The sequence below is a fragment of the Nelumbo nucifera genome, chromosome 5 (assembly GCF_055504915.1).
Source record: "Nelumbo nucifera cultivar China Antique chromosome 5, China Antique-T2T, whole genome shotgun sequence".
Classification (NCBI taxonomy): Eukaryota; Viridiplantae; Streptophyta; class Magnoliopsida; order Proteales; family Nelumbonaceae; genus Nelumbo; species Nelumbo nucifera.
This window is the reverse complement of record NC_142653.1, coordinates 34669052-34686198: the sequence shown is the minus strand read 5'-3', so window position 1 is coordinate 34686198 and position 17147 is coordinate 34669052. Positions and strand designations below refer to the sequence as shown.

General features: G+C 32.3%; 1 protein-coding gene across 1 annotated transcript; it reads left to right on the top strand.

Annotated features, from left to right (window-relative positions):
• The first annotated feature begins 3003 nt into the window (after positions 1-3003).
• On the top strand, positions 3004-5821 carry LOC148791398 (G-type lectin S-receptor-like serine/threonine-protein kinase LECRK4). Its single transcript, XM_088887314.1, has one exon. It carries the CDS (start codon positions 3177-3179, stop codon positions 5577-5579), a length of 2403 nt encoding a protein of 800 aa, XP_088743440.1. The 5' UTR covers positions 3004-3176; the 3' UTR covers positions 5580-5821.
• The last annotated feature ends 11326 nt before the right edge of the window (positions 5822-17147 follow it).

Sequence of the window (17147 nt, the reverse complement as noted above, 5' to 3'; positions counted from 1 at the left end):
AGAAAATATTATTTTTTAACTTTTACATATATAAATATAGTCTGATTGCTAAACAGATACTGTTATTAACATCCATAGTAGAGTAATTGTGTATATATTTGGCATCGGAGCTACAGATTCTGCTGCTGACTGATTGGAAGCTGAGAAAAAAAATGGTGTCTTTTTTTTTTTTTTGTTTGGAATCATTTCTGCTATGTATAGTAGGACGTTTCTTAGAGCAACAATAATTTTTTTTGTTTGATACCAATGCTTCACGCACTGTTATCCACTATCCAGTGCCACATGCATCACTGCCATCTCGCATCCCTGTTGGCAGTAAGGAGCTGCAGCTGCAGCTCCAGGAAACGCCAAATTTGACATTTCTCCAAGCGATGCCTTCCCGATTTTCAAGGCATGGCTTGGAGCACCATTTTTATGGAAAAACGGTTTCAAACAAACGTCTGTTTCCTAGAGCACCGTTTTTTTCTGACATAGCGCTGATGTGACACTGTTTTCTAAGCAATGGCAACGATGCCAAACAAACGTTGTATCTAATGTTGATTGGGTATCGGATTTTCAGAGTCCATTGACAGCCGTAAACCTCTCCACTTCTCCTCTCCAAGTCAACACTAGGAAGAGAAAAGTCTTATTCTTGTTAGCAAAGTCTTTAATTAATTTGACTATATGAAAAGATGCTTCCTCTCCTTCACTCCCTCTAATCTTTTCTAAGGTATAAAAAAAAAAAAAAAAAAATCATATTGGTGGATGCCCCCTAGAGCTGTTTTCTTTAAAATGGACATTTTTTTTTAAGGTTTTGAGATTTTACAACCCATATATAGATATGGTATGAGTAAAGTATAATATTAGGCTAAACGTGACCTTTCCATTCAATAATATATCAGAGTATATCAGGCTAAAATACCCTAGAACTTACAAGTAAATTACCAATATATATATATATATATTATACATGCATTTTAAATTGAAAATCTTATGTTTTGTTTCATCATTCAATAATTCTCTCTTCACTCAAATATATGTACATATACACATACGTTTTTACATGTTTTAATCAAATAATTGAAAATTTTGAACTTTATTCATGTTATTTTACTTGTTTATTATTTATGTATAATAAAAAATTAAATTTTGGTGTGTGAGGAAAGATTGAGTTCTAAAAGCCCAATCTAATGCAAGTTTTGGAAAAGATAGTGATGGGAAGTTTGAGAGACACAAAGGGTCCAAAATTTACAAAACCCTCCCTTAAACCACTGATTGGATATCCCTAAACACCTCCTTAGAATAGGGTTATAAATAAATTGAATTCGGATCAGAGTAAAATCCAAATCCGATCCAATTATTGAAAACCTGCATTTGAATCCTATCGGATTTGAAGACCTTGGATTCAAATTTGAATCCTAGATCTGGATCGGATTTGGATTTAAACCAATTCCTCTTTAATTTTTTAAAATACAGAAAAATAAAATGTTAATTACATTTCATCTTTTATATATAATAAATTAATATAAATATAACATATTGAATTTATTATTTATATAACATATAATATATGAAAATATATTTTTTATAATTTTAAATAATAATTATATAAAATTTATATATTAAAATCAATAAGCACTAAAATATAATTAGATTAGATGGAATCAAAGTCAAATCTGATTCAATTATTAATCAGGTAAAGATTATAAAATTCAAATCTAATCCAATTATCTAAACACGTCATCTCTGAAATAATTGCAACTAATACCTTGAATTGACAGGGCTACCTTAGTGTAGTCATTTCTTTCTATTTTTATGATCCACTAATTTGGTAGTCATTTAGTGTTATTAAAGTTTTTGGTTTGAACATGAAGAAATGCCGTGAGATTGGGGGTATGAATCAGTACCCACAGCCACCTGTTATCTGAAACATTAATTAGTACGGATACTTGGACTCTTCTTCTGAGTCAACGTTCGGGCGTCATGGTTTGATGTATTTTACACAAAGACCTGATAAAAAGACTGTAATTCACTTCAAAAATTTAAAATCACAGCCACCTCCTAATCTATTAATAGCCGTTTTTATAGTTCAGTCCACACTAGACTTAAGATTTTTATGGGTGGACTGAATCCTGCCCGTGAATTGATGTTAAATTTACGGGTAAGATGCAGTATATAGGGAGCTACTAGTAGATTAGGAGACATTCTCCCTGTACTAGTAGATTATTACAATTAGCCCTCTTCCCCCTATAAATTACATCCTGCCCGTGAATTTGGCATCAATTCACGGTCAGGCAGTACTTTGGGCCTAGTAAATTCTGATCATAAAAACATCATATAAAGTTTCATTTTAGTAAAAACCTTCCTTATAGTTTTGAAAAGTTCTGCAATTACCATCCTTTCATCATTTTCTCAATTTATTATCAAGAAAAACTATTATTGTCTTTTAAGTTATAACATTATCCTTATCATTTGTTAAGAAATCTTTTAATATAACCAAAATGCCAGATTTATGCTTTTAGGCTTCACTCAATCATAATGAATTTACAAAATTAAATTAGATATATATATATATATATATATATATATATATATATACAAGGGTAAAGTGAGTATAACATTATCCTTACTATTTATGCTTTTATGCCAGATTTATGAAATATTTTTGTAAATTTCCATTTGAATTATATATATATGTACAAGGGTAAAGTGAGTATTTCCAAAAAAAATAAATGCATTAGGCAAAAAAAAATTGAATGCATTAGGCCAATGTTTTCTGACTGAGATAATGATGGCAGGGAGGTATTTTTCAAAACTGTAGAGAAGGTTTTTGTTAAAATAAAACTTCGGGACAAAGAGCGTTGTACCCAAAAAGGAAAAACAAAGAATTTTTTCCACGCGCTTGTGAAAATCATAAAATGAAAGAGCGTGTAGAACGGGTTATAAAACCGATTAATGGGCCAGTTTTCGTGGGCCTTTGTAGGGAACAGTGGAGTGTCCAACCCGTAGCCCATTATTGAACACGCGTTGATGTGTTACTGTGTGTGAGCTCATCCCGTTCGGATGTTAAATCCTCTCTCTCTTAAGTCTTGACGGGGTCATCGCATCGGTGAGCAGTGGGAAGGGTCCGTCCTACATATCCAAAACTCTCCACATAAACGCACAAACAATTCACTCAGCCTGATATTTTCTGTAGAATGGCGTCTGTATTTTCAGCACTCTTTCTATTTCTCTGTGTCATCACTCCAATTGCAGTAGAAGCTCAACCCAAAATAATAAGCTTGGGCTCTTTGCTTTCCCCCGCTACTCAGCCTTCTTCATGGTCATCACCTTCTGGCCGATTTGCATTTGGATTCTATCCTTTAGGTGATAATCGCTTTGTCATTGGAGTTTGGTTGGTGGGCAAACCAGCAAATACACTTGTCTGGATGGCGAATAGAGATGACCCACCGGTCTCGTCAAATGCTACTTTGCGCCTAACCATGAACGGTAGAGTAATTCTCTCTCCTGGAACTGAGCCAGGTGAAGGAAAAAGCATTACCTCTACATCAGTCACCAGTTCCTATGCATCCATGCTGGACTCCGGTAATTTTGTGCTTTACAGTATTTATTCCGGGGTTTTGTGGGAGAGTTTCAGTCATCCGACCAGCACCTTATTAGGAGGTCAGTTTCTATCCACGGGGAATCAATTGATTTCCAGTGTATCCGAAACAGATTGCTCATCTGGACGGTTTCGTCTCAAGCTGCAGAACCCATACGCTGTTCTTTACCCCATAAATACCCCTGACTTAGTATTTGTGGAAGGTTATTGGAACGTCATTGGACATGGATCCAACTTGTATCTACATCTAGATAATTCTACTGGTATTCTATCTATCCGCAACGGCACCGATCACGAGTTTTGGAGATCGAAGCCCGACTTAAGCTCTCTTTCCGGTGTCAATGAGACCACCATTTTCCGCGCAACACTTGACAATGATGGAATTTTCCGGGGGTATGCTCATGGACCCAACTCGGTGTCGACTGTGTGGGAGGCACTGAGCATGGACAAACGGTGTGAAGTCAAAGGTATTTGCGGTTTTAACAGCTACTGCAGGATGATGAACAATAAAACCGATTGCCTATGTCTTCCTGGGTTCGATTTTGTTGACCCCAACCAGAAGTCTCTGGGCTGCCAAAGGAGCTTCACTGGTCCTGTATGCAAACATGGAGAAGGGAACATTACGACGTCGTATAACGTTGCTTCTCTGCAAAATATATCTTGGGGATCATCCCCTTACTTTTCTGCATATATTACAGAGGAGGAATGCCGCAAGTCCTGTTCAGAAGACTGCGTCTGTGGTGCTTCAGTGTTCAAAAATGGGTGGTGCGATAAACACCAGCTTCCTCTGAGATACGCGAGATTGAACATAGGCAGCACTGAATTGTCCACTGCTTTCTTTAAGATTGGTACTACGAAGAGTCAAATGGAAAACAGTACCCAGCGAAGCCCAGTAAAGCCAGTGATTGTGACCGAGAACAAAATCAGTTCATTGGTCCTTGTTGCTTTGGGTTTCTTTGGGTGCAGCTCATGTTTTGCTGTTGCCATCTCTGTTTTCTTTGTTTATAGCCACCAAGTTCTAAAGAATAGATTGATGGCAGAAATGGGGAGTCTGGGTCAGAGGGATGAGTTTACGCTACGGTTGTTTTCATACAATGAGCTCCAGAAAGCAACAGAGGGGTTCAAGGAGGAATTGGGTAGGGGATCCTTTGGCGCAGTTTACAGGGGGACTCTTTCTAAAGGTAAGAAAGTGGTTGCTGTAAAGAGACTAGAGAAAGTAGTCGAAGAAGGAGAACGAGAATTTCGGGCTGAGATGAGAGCAATAGGGAAAACCCATCACCGAAACTTGCTTCGGTTGCTGGGTTACTGTGCGGAGGGTTCAAATCGACTTCTGGTATACGAGTATATGAGCAACGGATCACTTGCTAACCTTCTCTTCAAGTCCGAGAAACGCCCCTGTTGGGATGACAGACTGAGGATTGCATTGGATGTAGCAAAAGGGATTCTCTACCTCCATGAAGAGTGCGAGGCCCCTATCATCCATTGCGATATAAAGCCTCAGAACATACTGATGGATGATTTTTGGACTGCTAAGATATCCGATTTTGGCCTAGCCAAGCTGCTGATGCCGGATCAGACTAGAACTTTTACCCAGGTCAGAGGGACCAGAGGGTACTTGGCTCCAGAATGGCAAAGGAACACACCCATATCAGTGAAGACTGATGTTTACAGCTATGGAGTGGTGCTGTTGGAGATTGTTTGCTGCAGAAGGAACATGGATGTTACTGCATCTACACCAGACGAGATTGTTCTTTCTACTTGGGTCTATTATTGCTTTGTGACCAGACAACTGAAAATGCTTATACGTGATGAAGATGTTGATATGAGGACGTTGGAGACGATGGTTAAGGTGGGATTGTGGTGTATTCAAGATGAACCGGTTCTTCGCCCTTCAATGAAGGCTGTGGTTCTCATGTTGGAAGGCATCATCGAAGTACCTGTTCCTCCAACTCCTAATCCTTCGTTCGTGTCATCTGAGGACCCGTTTGGGTCGCAGTAATAGGAGTTTCCTATGAGATCAACCGAACTGCTGCAGCACGAGAAAGCCCGGCGGTAAGTAAGTACCAAATGTTTGCAGGCCGTCGTTGAGCTGGCCGATTAGACCGTTTAACGCCAGAGAGAACTGGTCAGACCGGCAATTCTCCAAACAGTTGTACGGATTTAAGTTTCAAAATCACTAAATGAGTTATATTGTAATTATTAATTTATTATAATAAACGTTAGAAAATTATACATTAAAAATTAAAACAGAGAGTGGTAAGGATGTCAATGGCCCCGGTTTGATATGGGCGTGAATCAACCGATGAAACCAAATACAAAGCAAACCACCATGAAATCTGTTCACGGGCTGGGTTGGGTTTTGCATCTTTATAAACAAATAAACAAAAAATGATCACGTCAGTCCAATTTTATAATATATTAATTATATATTCTTAATAATATTATATATATATATATATATATTATAATATTCCATATATTACAAACAAGGTTTAAAATATTGGTATGTATCAGTTTTCCCGATATGCCTTTACAGGGGATGTTTTGAATCGACAAGTGGTTCAGGGGGTAAACCATCCTTAAATCAGCTCTTCTGAACCAGATTCAAAATAAATAAAATAAAAAATACCGATACAGGCCAATACGCCATACCAGCATATCACTCAGTATCAATATTTTGAACCCTGATTATAATATATAAAATATCATATAATACTTTTTTTTGTTACTAATTGCATTGTTACATAATGTACAATATATATTATTTATTATTAAACAATGAAATGTGAGCACACTAGTGTATTATTTCAAACAGCACTTGTGAACTTGTGATTTTGTTTTCTCCGTTAAAAACATTGGAGTGTTTACATTTTATTGAGGGGTCTGTGGATTGTTTTATAACCAAGGTCGCAAGAAATGTGATATCTTCCGAGCTCCGAGAGGCCTAGACAAAAAGCGAGGCTACTCTGAAGTCTGTTTAGTGTAAGAGAGAGATTGCCAAAAAGTTTAAAATGTATATGAAAGGGAATCTGGAGAAAGAGGGGGAGACCGGAGAGAGAGATGACAGAAATAACACTGTAACAAAGAACAAAAGATGTGCTCGAACTGTTTGGTTTACCCTTATCTTTTAGTTGTTAGGATTGAAATTTGAGAGTTAAAATTGAACCATCAGATTGGAATATGGATAACAGTAGATTATAATATATTAATAATTAATATACAATAGCCTAATATTCTAATATATGTGGCACTCCTCCATTAAGACACGTCATTTTAAAGATTTAAATAAAATGGACATATGTCAAATTTTGATTAGTGGTAGTTCAAGAAAAGAACCCACTAACATGCAGAGTGGAGCCCACCACAATGCAGAGTTATGAGAAGTGGGAAGCTCCCACTTTTGATCATTTCCTAAAAAAAAGGAATCTATTTTATAAATTACTGTTAATTATTAAACTAATTACTTAATTTTAGCTATTGATTATTAATAATAATCTACTTCTAATTACTTAAGTACAGCTATTAATGACAAATAATATTTATTGTTAATTATTAATTAATTAGAGTTAACTACTGCTAATTAATTAATTCCAGATATTAATTACTAATAATAATTACTCACCGATAATAATTAATTACTTAAAATAATTTCTGCTATTACTTAATTGCTGATAATAATTAATTAGTGATTATATTGCTCATTATTAATTCGGAAAAATAATTTCTTATAATAATTACTGATAATACTTAATTACAGATAATTTATTACTGACAATATTGCTAATTATTAATCAATTAATGATAATTAATTAATATTTTCATAATGATAATTAATAATTCAAAAATAATCATTTTATACTTATATTAACTAATATTAATTATTTTGAAAATAAATATTTAATGTTAATTATTTATATTATAATTATTATCAGAAATTATAATTCATACATTTATATCAATATTTAATTATTTTATTACTATAAGTAATTATAATTAATGATATTATATTAATTAACAAATTTATATTATTATTATTATAAATAATTATAGTTAATTATTACTAATATTAATGATGATAATTAATACTTCGGAATGTTAATTAATTAATGATAATTAATAAGTATTTTAATAATTCTAATTATTAATTGGGATATAATAATTTTTTTATTAATATTAAATTCATATTAATTATTTTATAAATATATAATTAGTGTTACTTATTTATAATTAATACTATTATTATTCTCCAATAAATACTTCATTTAGTGAAAATTAAATTATAAAACTTTCAATTGTTCAATATTGTTAAACTTAAAGAATCATAAAAACAAGTATTATTTTATGGATTAACTAAAAATCATAATTATAACAAGTTAATTACTTAATAAAAATAAAAAATAAAATAATAATAATAATACTTTGATATTACTGATTTCAAAATCAATACACACATAATAAGAATATATTGTTAGTTAATAATAATAATATACTTATTATTATTACCGATTTCATAATTATTAATATATTATTAATCTATTAATAATGCTGATTATTATTAAAAATGTTAATAGCAAAATTTAATTATTTAAAATTAATTTGGGCAGATAATTAATTATTAATTTTAATTTCGTGAAGTTATTATTTATTGAATAATTTTAATTACTTTTTGATTAACGACCTTATTTTTGAAGAATTGGTTTTTTATGTTCAAATTTTTTTTGCAAAAATCCAAATAATTTTTCTTTTGCAATGCTAACCATTTTATTTTTCTCTTATTGAGTTTTCCAAAAGATAAAAAAATAAACTAGTGATATGTACCTATGTTTATTAAATTATGTATTTATCAAGTTGTTGTCATTGATGATGATGATGATGATAAGTTAACTTTTTGGAAGAGAGGGCATACTAATAATAATTAATGACTTCAAATTAATTAATTTCAGATATTAATTACTAATAATAATTAATTACTGATAATAATTTCTTATAATCATTATTGCAACTACTTAATTACTGATATTAACTAATTACTGATAATATTTTTGATTATTAATTCAGGATGATAATTAATTAATGATAATTAATAATGATTTTCATAATGGTAATTAATAATTCAGAAATAATCCTTTTATATTTATATTAACTCAAATTAATTATTGTGAAAATAAATATTTGATGTTAACTATTTATATAAGAATTATTATAAAAAATTATAATTCATACATTTATATGAAATAATTAATTACATTATTATTATTATCATTAATTACAATTAATACTTATATTAATTAATATAACTATATTATTATTATCAAAAATTATAATTAGTTATTACTAATAATAATGATTTTTGTTAAAAATTAATTACTGATAATTAATTACTTAATTATAATAATGATAATTATTACTTTAGAATGCTAATTAATTTATGATAAATAATAAGTATTTTAATAATGTTTGTTATTAATTGGGATATAGTCATTTTATATTTATATTTAATTCATAGTAATTACTTTATAAATATAATTAGTGTTACTTATTTACGTTATTACTATATTTAATTATAACTAATACTATTATTAATCTCCAAAAAATATTTCATTTAGTAGAAGTTAAATTATAAACTTTCAATTATTCATTATTGTTGAACTAAAGAATTATAAAAACAATTATTATTTCCGAAATTAACTAAAAATTGTAATTATAACAAATTAATTACTTCATAATAATAATAATAATAATATTAATAATAATAATAATAATAATAATAATAGTAGTAGTAGTAGTAGTAGTAGTAGTTGTAGTAGTTGTAGTGGTAGTAGTAGTAATAATAATAATAGCGATTTCAAAATCGATACACACGTAATAAGAATATATTATTAGTAAATAATAGTAATAATAATATACTTATTATTATTACTGATTTCATAATTATTAATATATTATTAATCTATATTAGTCAATAAAGACATGAAATAAAAAATGTTCAAATTACCACTAAATGAATGAACTAAAAATCTATGAATATTTTAATTGACTTGAATTTGACACATCAACATACCCAAAATTATAATTTCAACCTACATTTCCTATTTCTATCTCTCAATTCCTATAATTCAAACATACCATTAAGTTATGTACAGGTTTCCCTACCTTTTTCCTAATAGTTTCGCTTTAATATATGAACGTATCTTCCATTTGTCTTTTTTTTTTCTCGACAACTAAACTGAAATTGCAAATTAAGAGGGCTAGTTCAACCTAGGACCGTGTTAACAATACTTGACGAGGACATGGTAATAAATGTCCTTGTGTTTGGTTGCAACGCAAATAAGTTTTTATTGATGCAAAATTATGGTAGTGCAAATGATTTGAATGTAAATTCTGATCAGTTTTTGTTTTAAATTTTAGGCTCAGTTTGGAAGGAGTACAAATACAATGTGCAATACAAATACATACAAAATAATACAAAAGACAAGGTTTTGTGCTCTACATATTTGTTTTTGTACTTCTTCCAAATGGAGCCTTAGGCTATGTTTGTTTGGGGTGGAAAATTGAACCGGGGTAAACTTTATACATTGGTTCAATTTTATTGGTGTTTGGTAAACATCTAATTTTACACCAAAATGAATCTTATTTACATCGATAATCGATGTAATAAATACATCAAAATTATTGATGTAAAAGGTAATCGCTCGCTCGCTCACTCTCTCTTCTCCTTCTTGCTCGCTTGCTTGCTCTCTCTCTCTCTCTCTCTTCTTCTTCTCCCCCCCTTTCTTTTCTCTTTTCGTTGCCGCCACTACAACCAGTTGAGTGGTAGATCTGAACCCCTATAGCCTGTTGGGTTGTTGTAGAAGTTGTGAGCTTTGCCGTTCATGGTGGATATTGTGTTTTAGGGCTTGTTTCATGGCTTTTACTTTCAGGGGTTTGGTTTGGTGGCGAGATGTGACACAATGGAGAGGTCAAGAGAACATGTCTGGTATGAAATGGTAGATCTGTCTCTCTTCCAGTATGAAATGATAGATCTCTAGAGAGGTGAGACACAATGGCAGATCTGTCTCTCTTCGTTCTCTCTTCTCCTCCTCCTTTTCCTTCTTTTTCTTCCCCTTCTTTTTCAGACCTCAAAATGTCCATTTTGCCCTTTATCTAAAAAGATTTCAAATCGACGATCATCATTAGCCACCACTCTCATAATCCAAGATCTTCATCGAGATACTCCATCCAAGACCCTGAAACCTCCATCAACTTCCTGATCAACCATCCACCCAACTTCAGACCTCAAAATACCCATTTTGCCCTTTATCCCAAAAGATTCTAAATTGATGATCTTCATTAGCCTCCATTCTCCAAATCCAAGATCTTCATCTAGGCACATCATCTAAGACCCCCAAAACCTACAAAAACCTCCATTAATCATCTGTCCAACTTTAAGCCTCAAATGTCCATTTTTACCTTTATCCAAAAAGATTCAAACCGACAATCCTCATTGGTTACGGCTCTCTAAATCAAAGATCTTCATGAGACATACCATCCAAGACCACAAAAACCATCCAAAACCTCCATTGAACCCCTGATCGACCATCCACCAAATTTCATACCTTAAAACGACTATTTTGCCCTTCATTTAAAAAGATTCCAAATCAATGATCCTTATTCATCGTCACTCCTCGAATCCAGGATTTACATCACGACACAATAACAGAGACCTTCAAACTATACCGAAACCCTCAGTAACCTTCTGATCAACCATCTGTCAAATTTCAGATTTCAAAATGACTATTTTACCCTTCGCTTAAAAATATTCAACATAGACCATCTAAATTGCCCAATATGCTCCATATTCAAGTTGATTGTCACCTTGCATCATCCAACACCTCCAAACCCCATCAAAACCTCCCGATCGATGATCCATCACATTTCAAACCTTAAAATGACCATTTTGCCCTTCATCCAAAAAGATTCCAAATCGACGATCTTCGTTGACCGCCACTCTCCAAATCAAAGATATCCATCATTACACATCATCCAAACATCTCCAAATCCCATCAAAACGTCTCGATCGACGATCCATCAAATTTCAAACCTTAAAATGACCATTTCGCCCTTGATCTAAAAAGATTCTAAATCGACGATCTTTATTGACTGCCACTCTCCAAATCAAAGATATCCATCATTACACATCATCCAAACATCTCCAAATCCCATCAAAACCTTCCGATCAACGATCCATCACATTTCACACCTTGAATTTACCATTTTACCCTTTGCTTAAAAAGATTCCAAATGGATTATCTTCATTACCCTATATGCCCCAAATTTAAGATATCCACAGTTATGCATCATCCACCACCTCCAAACCCCATCAAAACCTCCTGATTGACGATCCATCACATTTCAAACCTTAAAATGACCATTTTACCCTTTATAAAAAAGATTCCAAATCGTTGGTCCTCGTTGACCGCCACTCTCCAAATCAAAGATATCCATCATTACACATCATCCAAACATCTCCAAATCCCATCAAAATCTCCGGATCGACAATCCATCACATTTCATACCCTAAAATTATCATTTTACCCTTCGCTTAAAAAGATTTGGAATGGACCATCCTCATTGGCCAATATGCCCCAAATTCAAGATCCATCATCACACATCATCTGATACCTCCAACCCCCATCAAAACCTCTTGATTATTGATCCATTAAACCTCGAGCCTTAAAATTACAATTTCACCCCTCATCTATAAAGATTCCAAATCGAGGGCTTTCATTAGTCGCTACTCTCCTATTTCAATATTTGCATTGTGGTACACCCTCTGATACACCTAGACCACGCCATCACCTTCCTAGACACCCGGATAAACCCTCCTCAATTTTTAGACCCAAAATTACCATTTTACCCTTCTATCAAGAAAAATCCTGATTCGATAACCCACATTGCTCAACACACTCTGAATCATGATTTCTCACTCTAGCACACCCCTCGAGGCCATCATTCCTCTTTTTAGACACCTTAAAACCTCCTTGGAAAATTTTATTACAAAATTCCCCATTTTACCCCTCCATCAATGAAGATTCCAATTTATGTGACATCATTGGTTGAGAAAAACCCTAATATCTGGAATTTTAATCTCAGCCCTTGAATCTTGCACATTACACCCCTTGACATGCCGAACTTTCCAAGCCACCTTAAAGGGGGCAGTGCACCACTGGTTCTCCAACCTCCCCTCGAGGTCAATCAGTTCGTGGGAGTAGTTCGCCAATATGTTCCTCACCTGCTTCATCAGCAGCAAGTGGTGTCAGAAGAGCGTCGTCTCGCTCATGTCCATTAAACAGAAGCCAGTCGAGAGCTTGCGGTCTTACATTGACCGCTTTAAAAAAGAAGAGCTCGAGGTTAGGGACCTCGACCCCTTGGTCTCAATGCATGCCGCCATCAACGGACTCTGAGCTGGCTCTGCCCTCAAGTGTTTGGTCGCCAAGACCCTGCCGAAGACGAAGCTATAATTCCTCAAAAAGGCCCAAAAGTACATTACGACCAAGGAGGCTTCGACCAGGGACCACCAGGAGGAGACTGAACGCAACGACGAGCCCTTCAGAAAGAAAAGAAAGAATGAAGATTGCCACAGTGATGGCGACAAAGATAACAGGAAGTCGTCGGCCTTGACCATGACTTACAGCCAGTATACGCCCCTCAACTCCTCCTAGACCCAAATCCCAATGCATATAGGCGAGAAGTTCATGAAGTGGCCAGAAAAGATGAAGAGGAACCCTAAGAGGGGGAACCCCAAAAAGTAGAAGAGCTCGAGGTTAGGGACCTCGACCCCATGGTCTCAATGCATGCTGCCATCAGCGGACTCTGAGCTGGCTCCGCCCTCAAGTGTTTGGTCGCCAAAACCCAGTCGAAGACGAAGCTATAATTCCTCAAAAAGGCACAAAACTACATTGCGGCCAAGGAGGCTTTGGCCGGGGACCACCAGGAGGAGACCGAACGCAACAACGAGCCCTTCGGAAAGAAAAGAAAGAAAGAAGATTGCCGCAGTGATGGCGGCAAAGATAACAGGAAGCCGTCGGCCTTGACCATGACTTACAGCCAATATACGCCATTCAACTCCTCCCGGACCCAGATCTTGATGCATATAGGCGAGGAGAAGTTCGTGAAGTGGCCAAAAAAGATGAAGAGGAATCCCAAGAGAGAAATGTGAAGGACTTTGTGGTAGAGGGGATTACCGTTGCTGTTGTTTCGCTGCTGTTCGTGTATCGTGGGGTCGAGGAAGATGAACAGTGTTTTTCTCGTTCGAATAGTTATTATAAGGGTAGTATAGGGATTAAAAAATATTGTAATGGCCTTTTTGGATGCAAGGCTAATGGAAGGGGGTCTTTGTTTCACGGTCATAGTACAGGGGGTCTTTGTCACAGACCCCATAATACAGGGGTCTTTGTAATTTACCCTTAAATTTATTACATAATTTCGTTATTTTAACAATTTAAAATTTAGTCATGTTAAATAATCCGTTATTGAAGTATTTAAAAAGTATGTAAAATATTTAAAAATTTTCATTATTTGAATTTTATTTATTTTAATGTTATTATGTAATATGAAGTATTTTTTATATTATTATTTAGATTTTCTTAATGTTTTGTTATTTAAGATTTTTAGCTATTGACATATTTAAATAATGTTTTATTTTTTAATGTTAAACTTTTATTATTTGAATAACATTTAAATTGAATAATTTGTAAAATTATAATTTATATTGTTACTACATAATTTTATGATGAGTTTTTTAAAAATATAGAACTATTAATAATGTGAATTTTATTAAATCTTTTATAATTAATTTTTGTCTTTTGAATAAATATTTTAAAGTTATTATATAATTTTGTTATAATATTTAAATAATTCTTCAATTTCTTTTTAATTGAAAATTTCTTTAGATAGATTTAGATAAAAAGTGGGGGAGAGGATAAATAGGGATTAGAGATAGTTTAGGAGGGAATGTCTCTACTAAATTAGAGATAATTTAAGAGATAAATAAGAGTTAGAGCTAATTTAAGAGACAAATATGAATTAGAGACAATTTTGGAGAAAGTGGGGGAAGTGGTGCCACTTAGCTAAACTTTAGAAAAGCAAATTCCTCCTTCTTTATGGTTGTTAGAAACAGTTAAGCCTATGTTATTTCCTTATTGGTTTAATGGGTAATTATGTGGAATTAAAAAAATAAAAAATAAAAAAAGGAAATTAGGAAGGGGGTTTGGAGAGAGAGAGAGAGATTAATAATCATTTATATTTTATATACTACTTTTAATAATTTTTGTAATACAAAAATAACAATAATTAATTTTAGATAGGGTTGTTTATCACACTTTGGGATGGCAATTTTCCCCTTTTCCCTGATCCCCATGGGGATCCACCTCGAATTAGGCGGGGATGGGGATGATTTTCTCCCTACAGGGATGGAGATGGGGAAATTTTCATCCCCATTGGCAGGGACGAGGAGAGCACTTCCTGCCTCGTGGGGACCCCGACCTCTGCTAATATATATGTATATATACGCATATGCTTATATATGTATATATGTACACATACGTCTATATGTTAATATTTTTAAAAATATGGTTGAATATGTTTGAATCTTTTCTAATAGGATTATAAATTTCAATTACTTTATTTTTATGTTTTTAAATAAAATAAAAAACAAAAAAAAATAATTGTTGACATTATAAAGAATCACGGGGAGTGGGGATCCTTGTGGAGATGGAGATGGGGATAACTTTGTCCCTTTAGTGGGGATGGGGACAGGTACGAGGATGGGGAGAGAATTCTTATCCTTGCCCCGCCCTCTTACCATTCCTAATCAAATTAATGAAACTGACTAACCTGATTTCTAGTATTTTCAATCAGCTTTGGTTCAACAATTTCCTAACCCAACTGGGTTGGATCAATTTTACTTTAGCCATTTGTAAACTGACCAAAATTAAAAGACCCGACCATAGATATATATTAATATTTTATATTTTAAATATATTTTAATATGAGAAAGTGGGAAATTTTGAATATTTCTTAGGCTAAAATATTTTATATCATAAATTTAATTTTCTGATAATGCCATTGTAATTTTTTTAAATTTAAACTTAATTTTTAAATTTAATTTTTTAAGTTCAAATGTTTTGATTTGATCAACCAAACCAAAAATTTTCCTAAACTAGTATAACCCGAGTGACCAACTCCCCAACCTGACCAGGTCAATTTGGTTGGCCAAACAACCTACAACAAAACCGAACCAATCTGTGAACAATAGTTTAATCTCCAATAATCATTAAAAATTTATAGCGAAAATACACAATAAATTAAATTTAAAAAGCTAAATAATAGTACTTTAAAGTCCAATAATTATTGAAAATTTTCTATTAAATAACAAAACAAAAGTAAATTTGTACATAATTATTGAAAATATATTTATCACAAGAAATAATAAATAATTACTGAAATAGAATAAATATTAATTTTAGTATATATAAATATACAATAAATATAAATTATGTTTTTAAAATTATTAATAATAAACATTAATTTTTTTGAAAGTTATTTTTTAGAACCAGTAATTGGTATAAATGCAATTGGTTATTTACAATATTAATTACTTGTTGAATTTAATAATCCATAAAATTATAGTACTATTAATACATAATTGTGTTATTTTAACCATTTAAAATCTAGTTATGTTAAATATTTCATTAATTAAAATATTTAGTTATTTAACTTAATTTTTAAAATCATAATATATTTATTATAATTGAAAGTTATTTAGTAACTATTTAAAATATATTATTAATTGATTTAAAATATTAATTTGAATGGTTTGTTATTTAAGATATTTAGTTATTGAAATATTTAAATAATCTTTCATTTTTAATGTTAGATTTTTATTATTTGTATAGCATTTCAATTCAATAATCCAGAAAATCATAACTTGTATTGTTTTTACATTATTTTGTAATGAACTTTGAAAATATAAAATTATTGATAATATGAAAATTATTGAATCAATTATAATTATTTTTTGTCTTTTTGATAAATATTTTAAAGTTCTTATATAATTTTGTTAGAATATTTAAATAATTCTTAAATTTTTTTATTTAAACTTTCCTTAGATAGATGTAGATAAAAAGTGGGGAAGAAGAATATAAGAATTAAAGATAATTTAAGAGAGAAACTCTCAGCGAGAGAGAGAATTTTGGAAGATTATTTTGGGGAAAGTAGAGTTTCTAATTAGTAGTTTCAAAAATGACATTAATTAAAAAAATAAAAATTCAAAAAAAGGAAAAAATTTCTAGACTTCCTTTTTTTAATATATACTAGCGGGGACCCGTGCAATGCATGTTAAGCGAAAGCTAAATAATAGAAAAGGTCATTTAATAAAACACCCCTATAGTTTTATCGATTTACTAAAATATATCCTATAGTTTGTATTTTACTAAAGCACCACTTATGATTTGCGATGCATGTCAGTCGGTTTCAGTTGACCAACTCCCCAACCTGACCAGGTCAATTTGATTGGCCAAACAACTTA

Excerpts from the sequence above, each read along its gene's own strand:
- LOC148791398 (XM_088887314.1), top strand. The coding sequence starts at position 3,177 with ATGGCGTCTGTATTTTCAGCACTCTTTCTATTTCTCTGTGTCATCACT.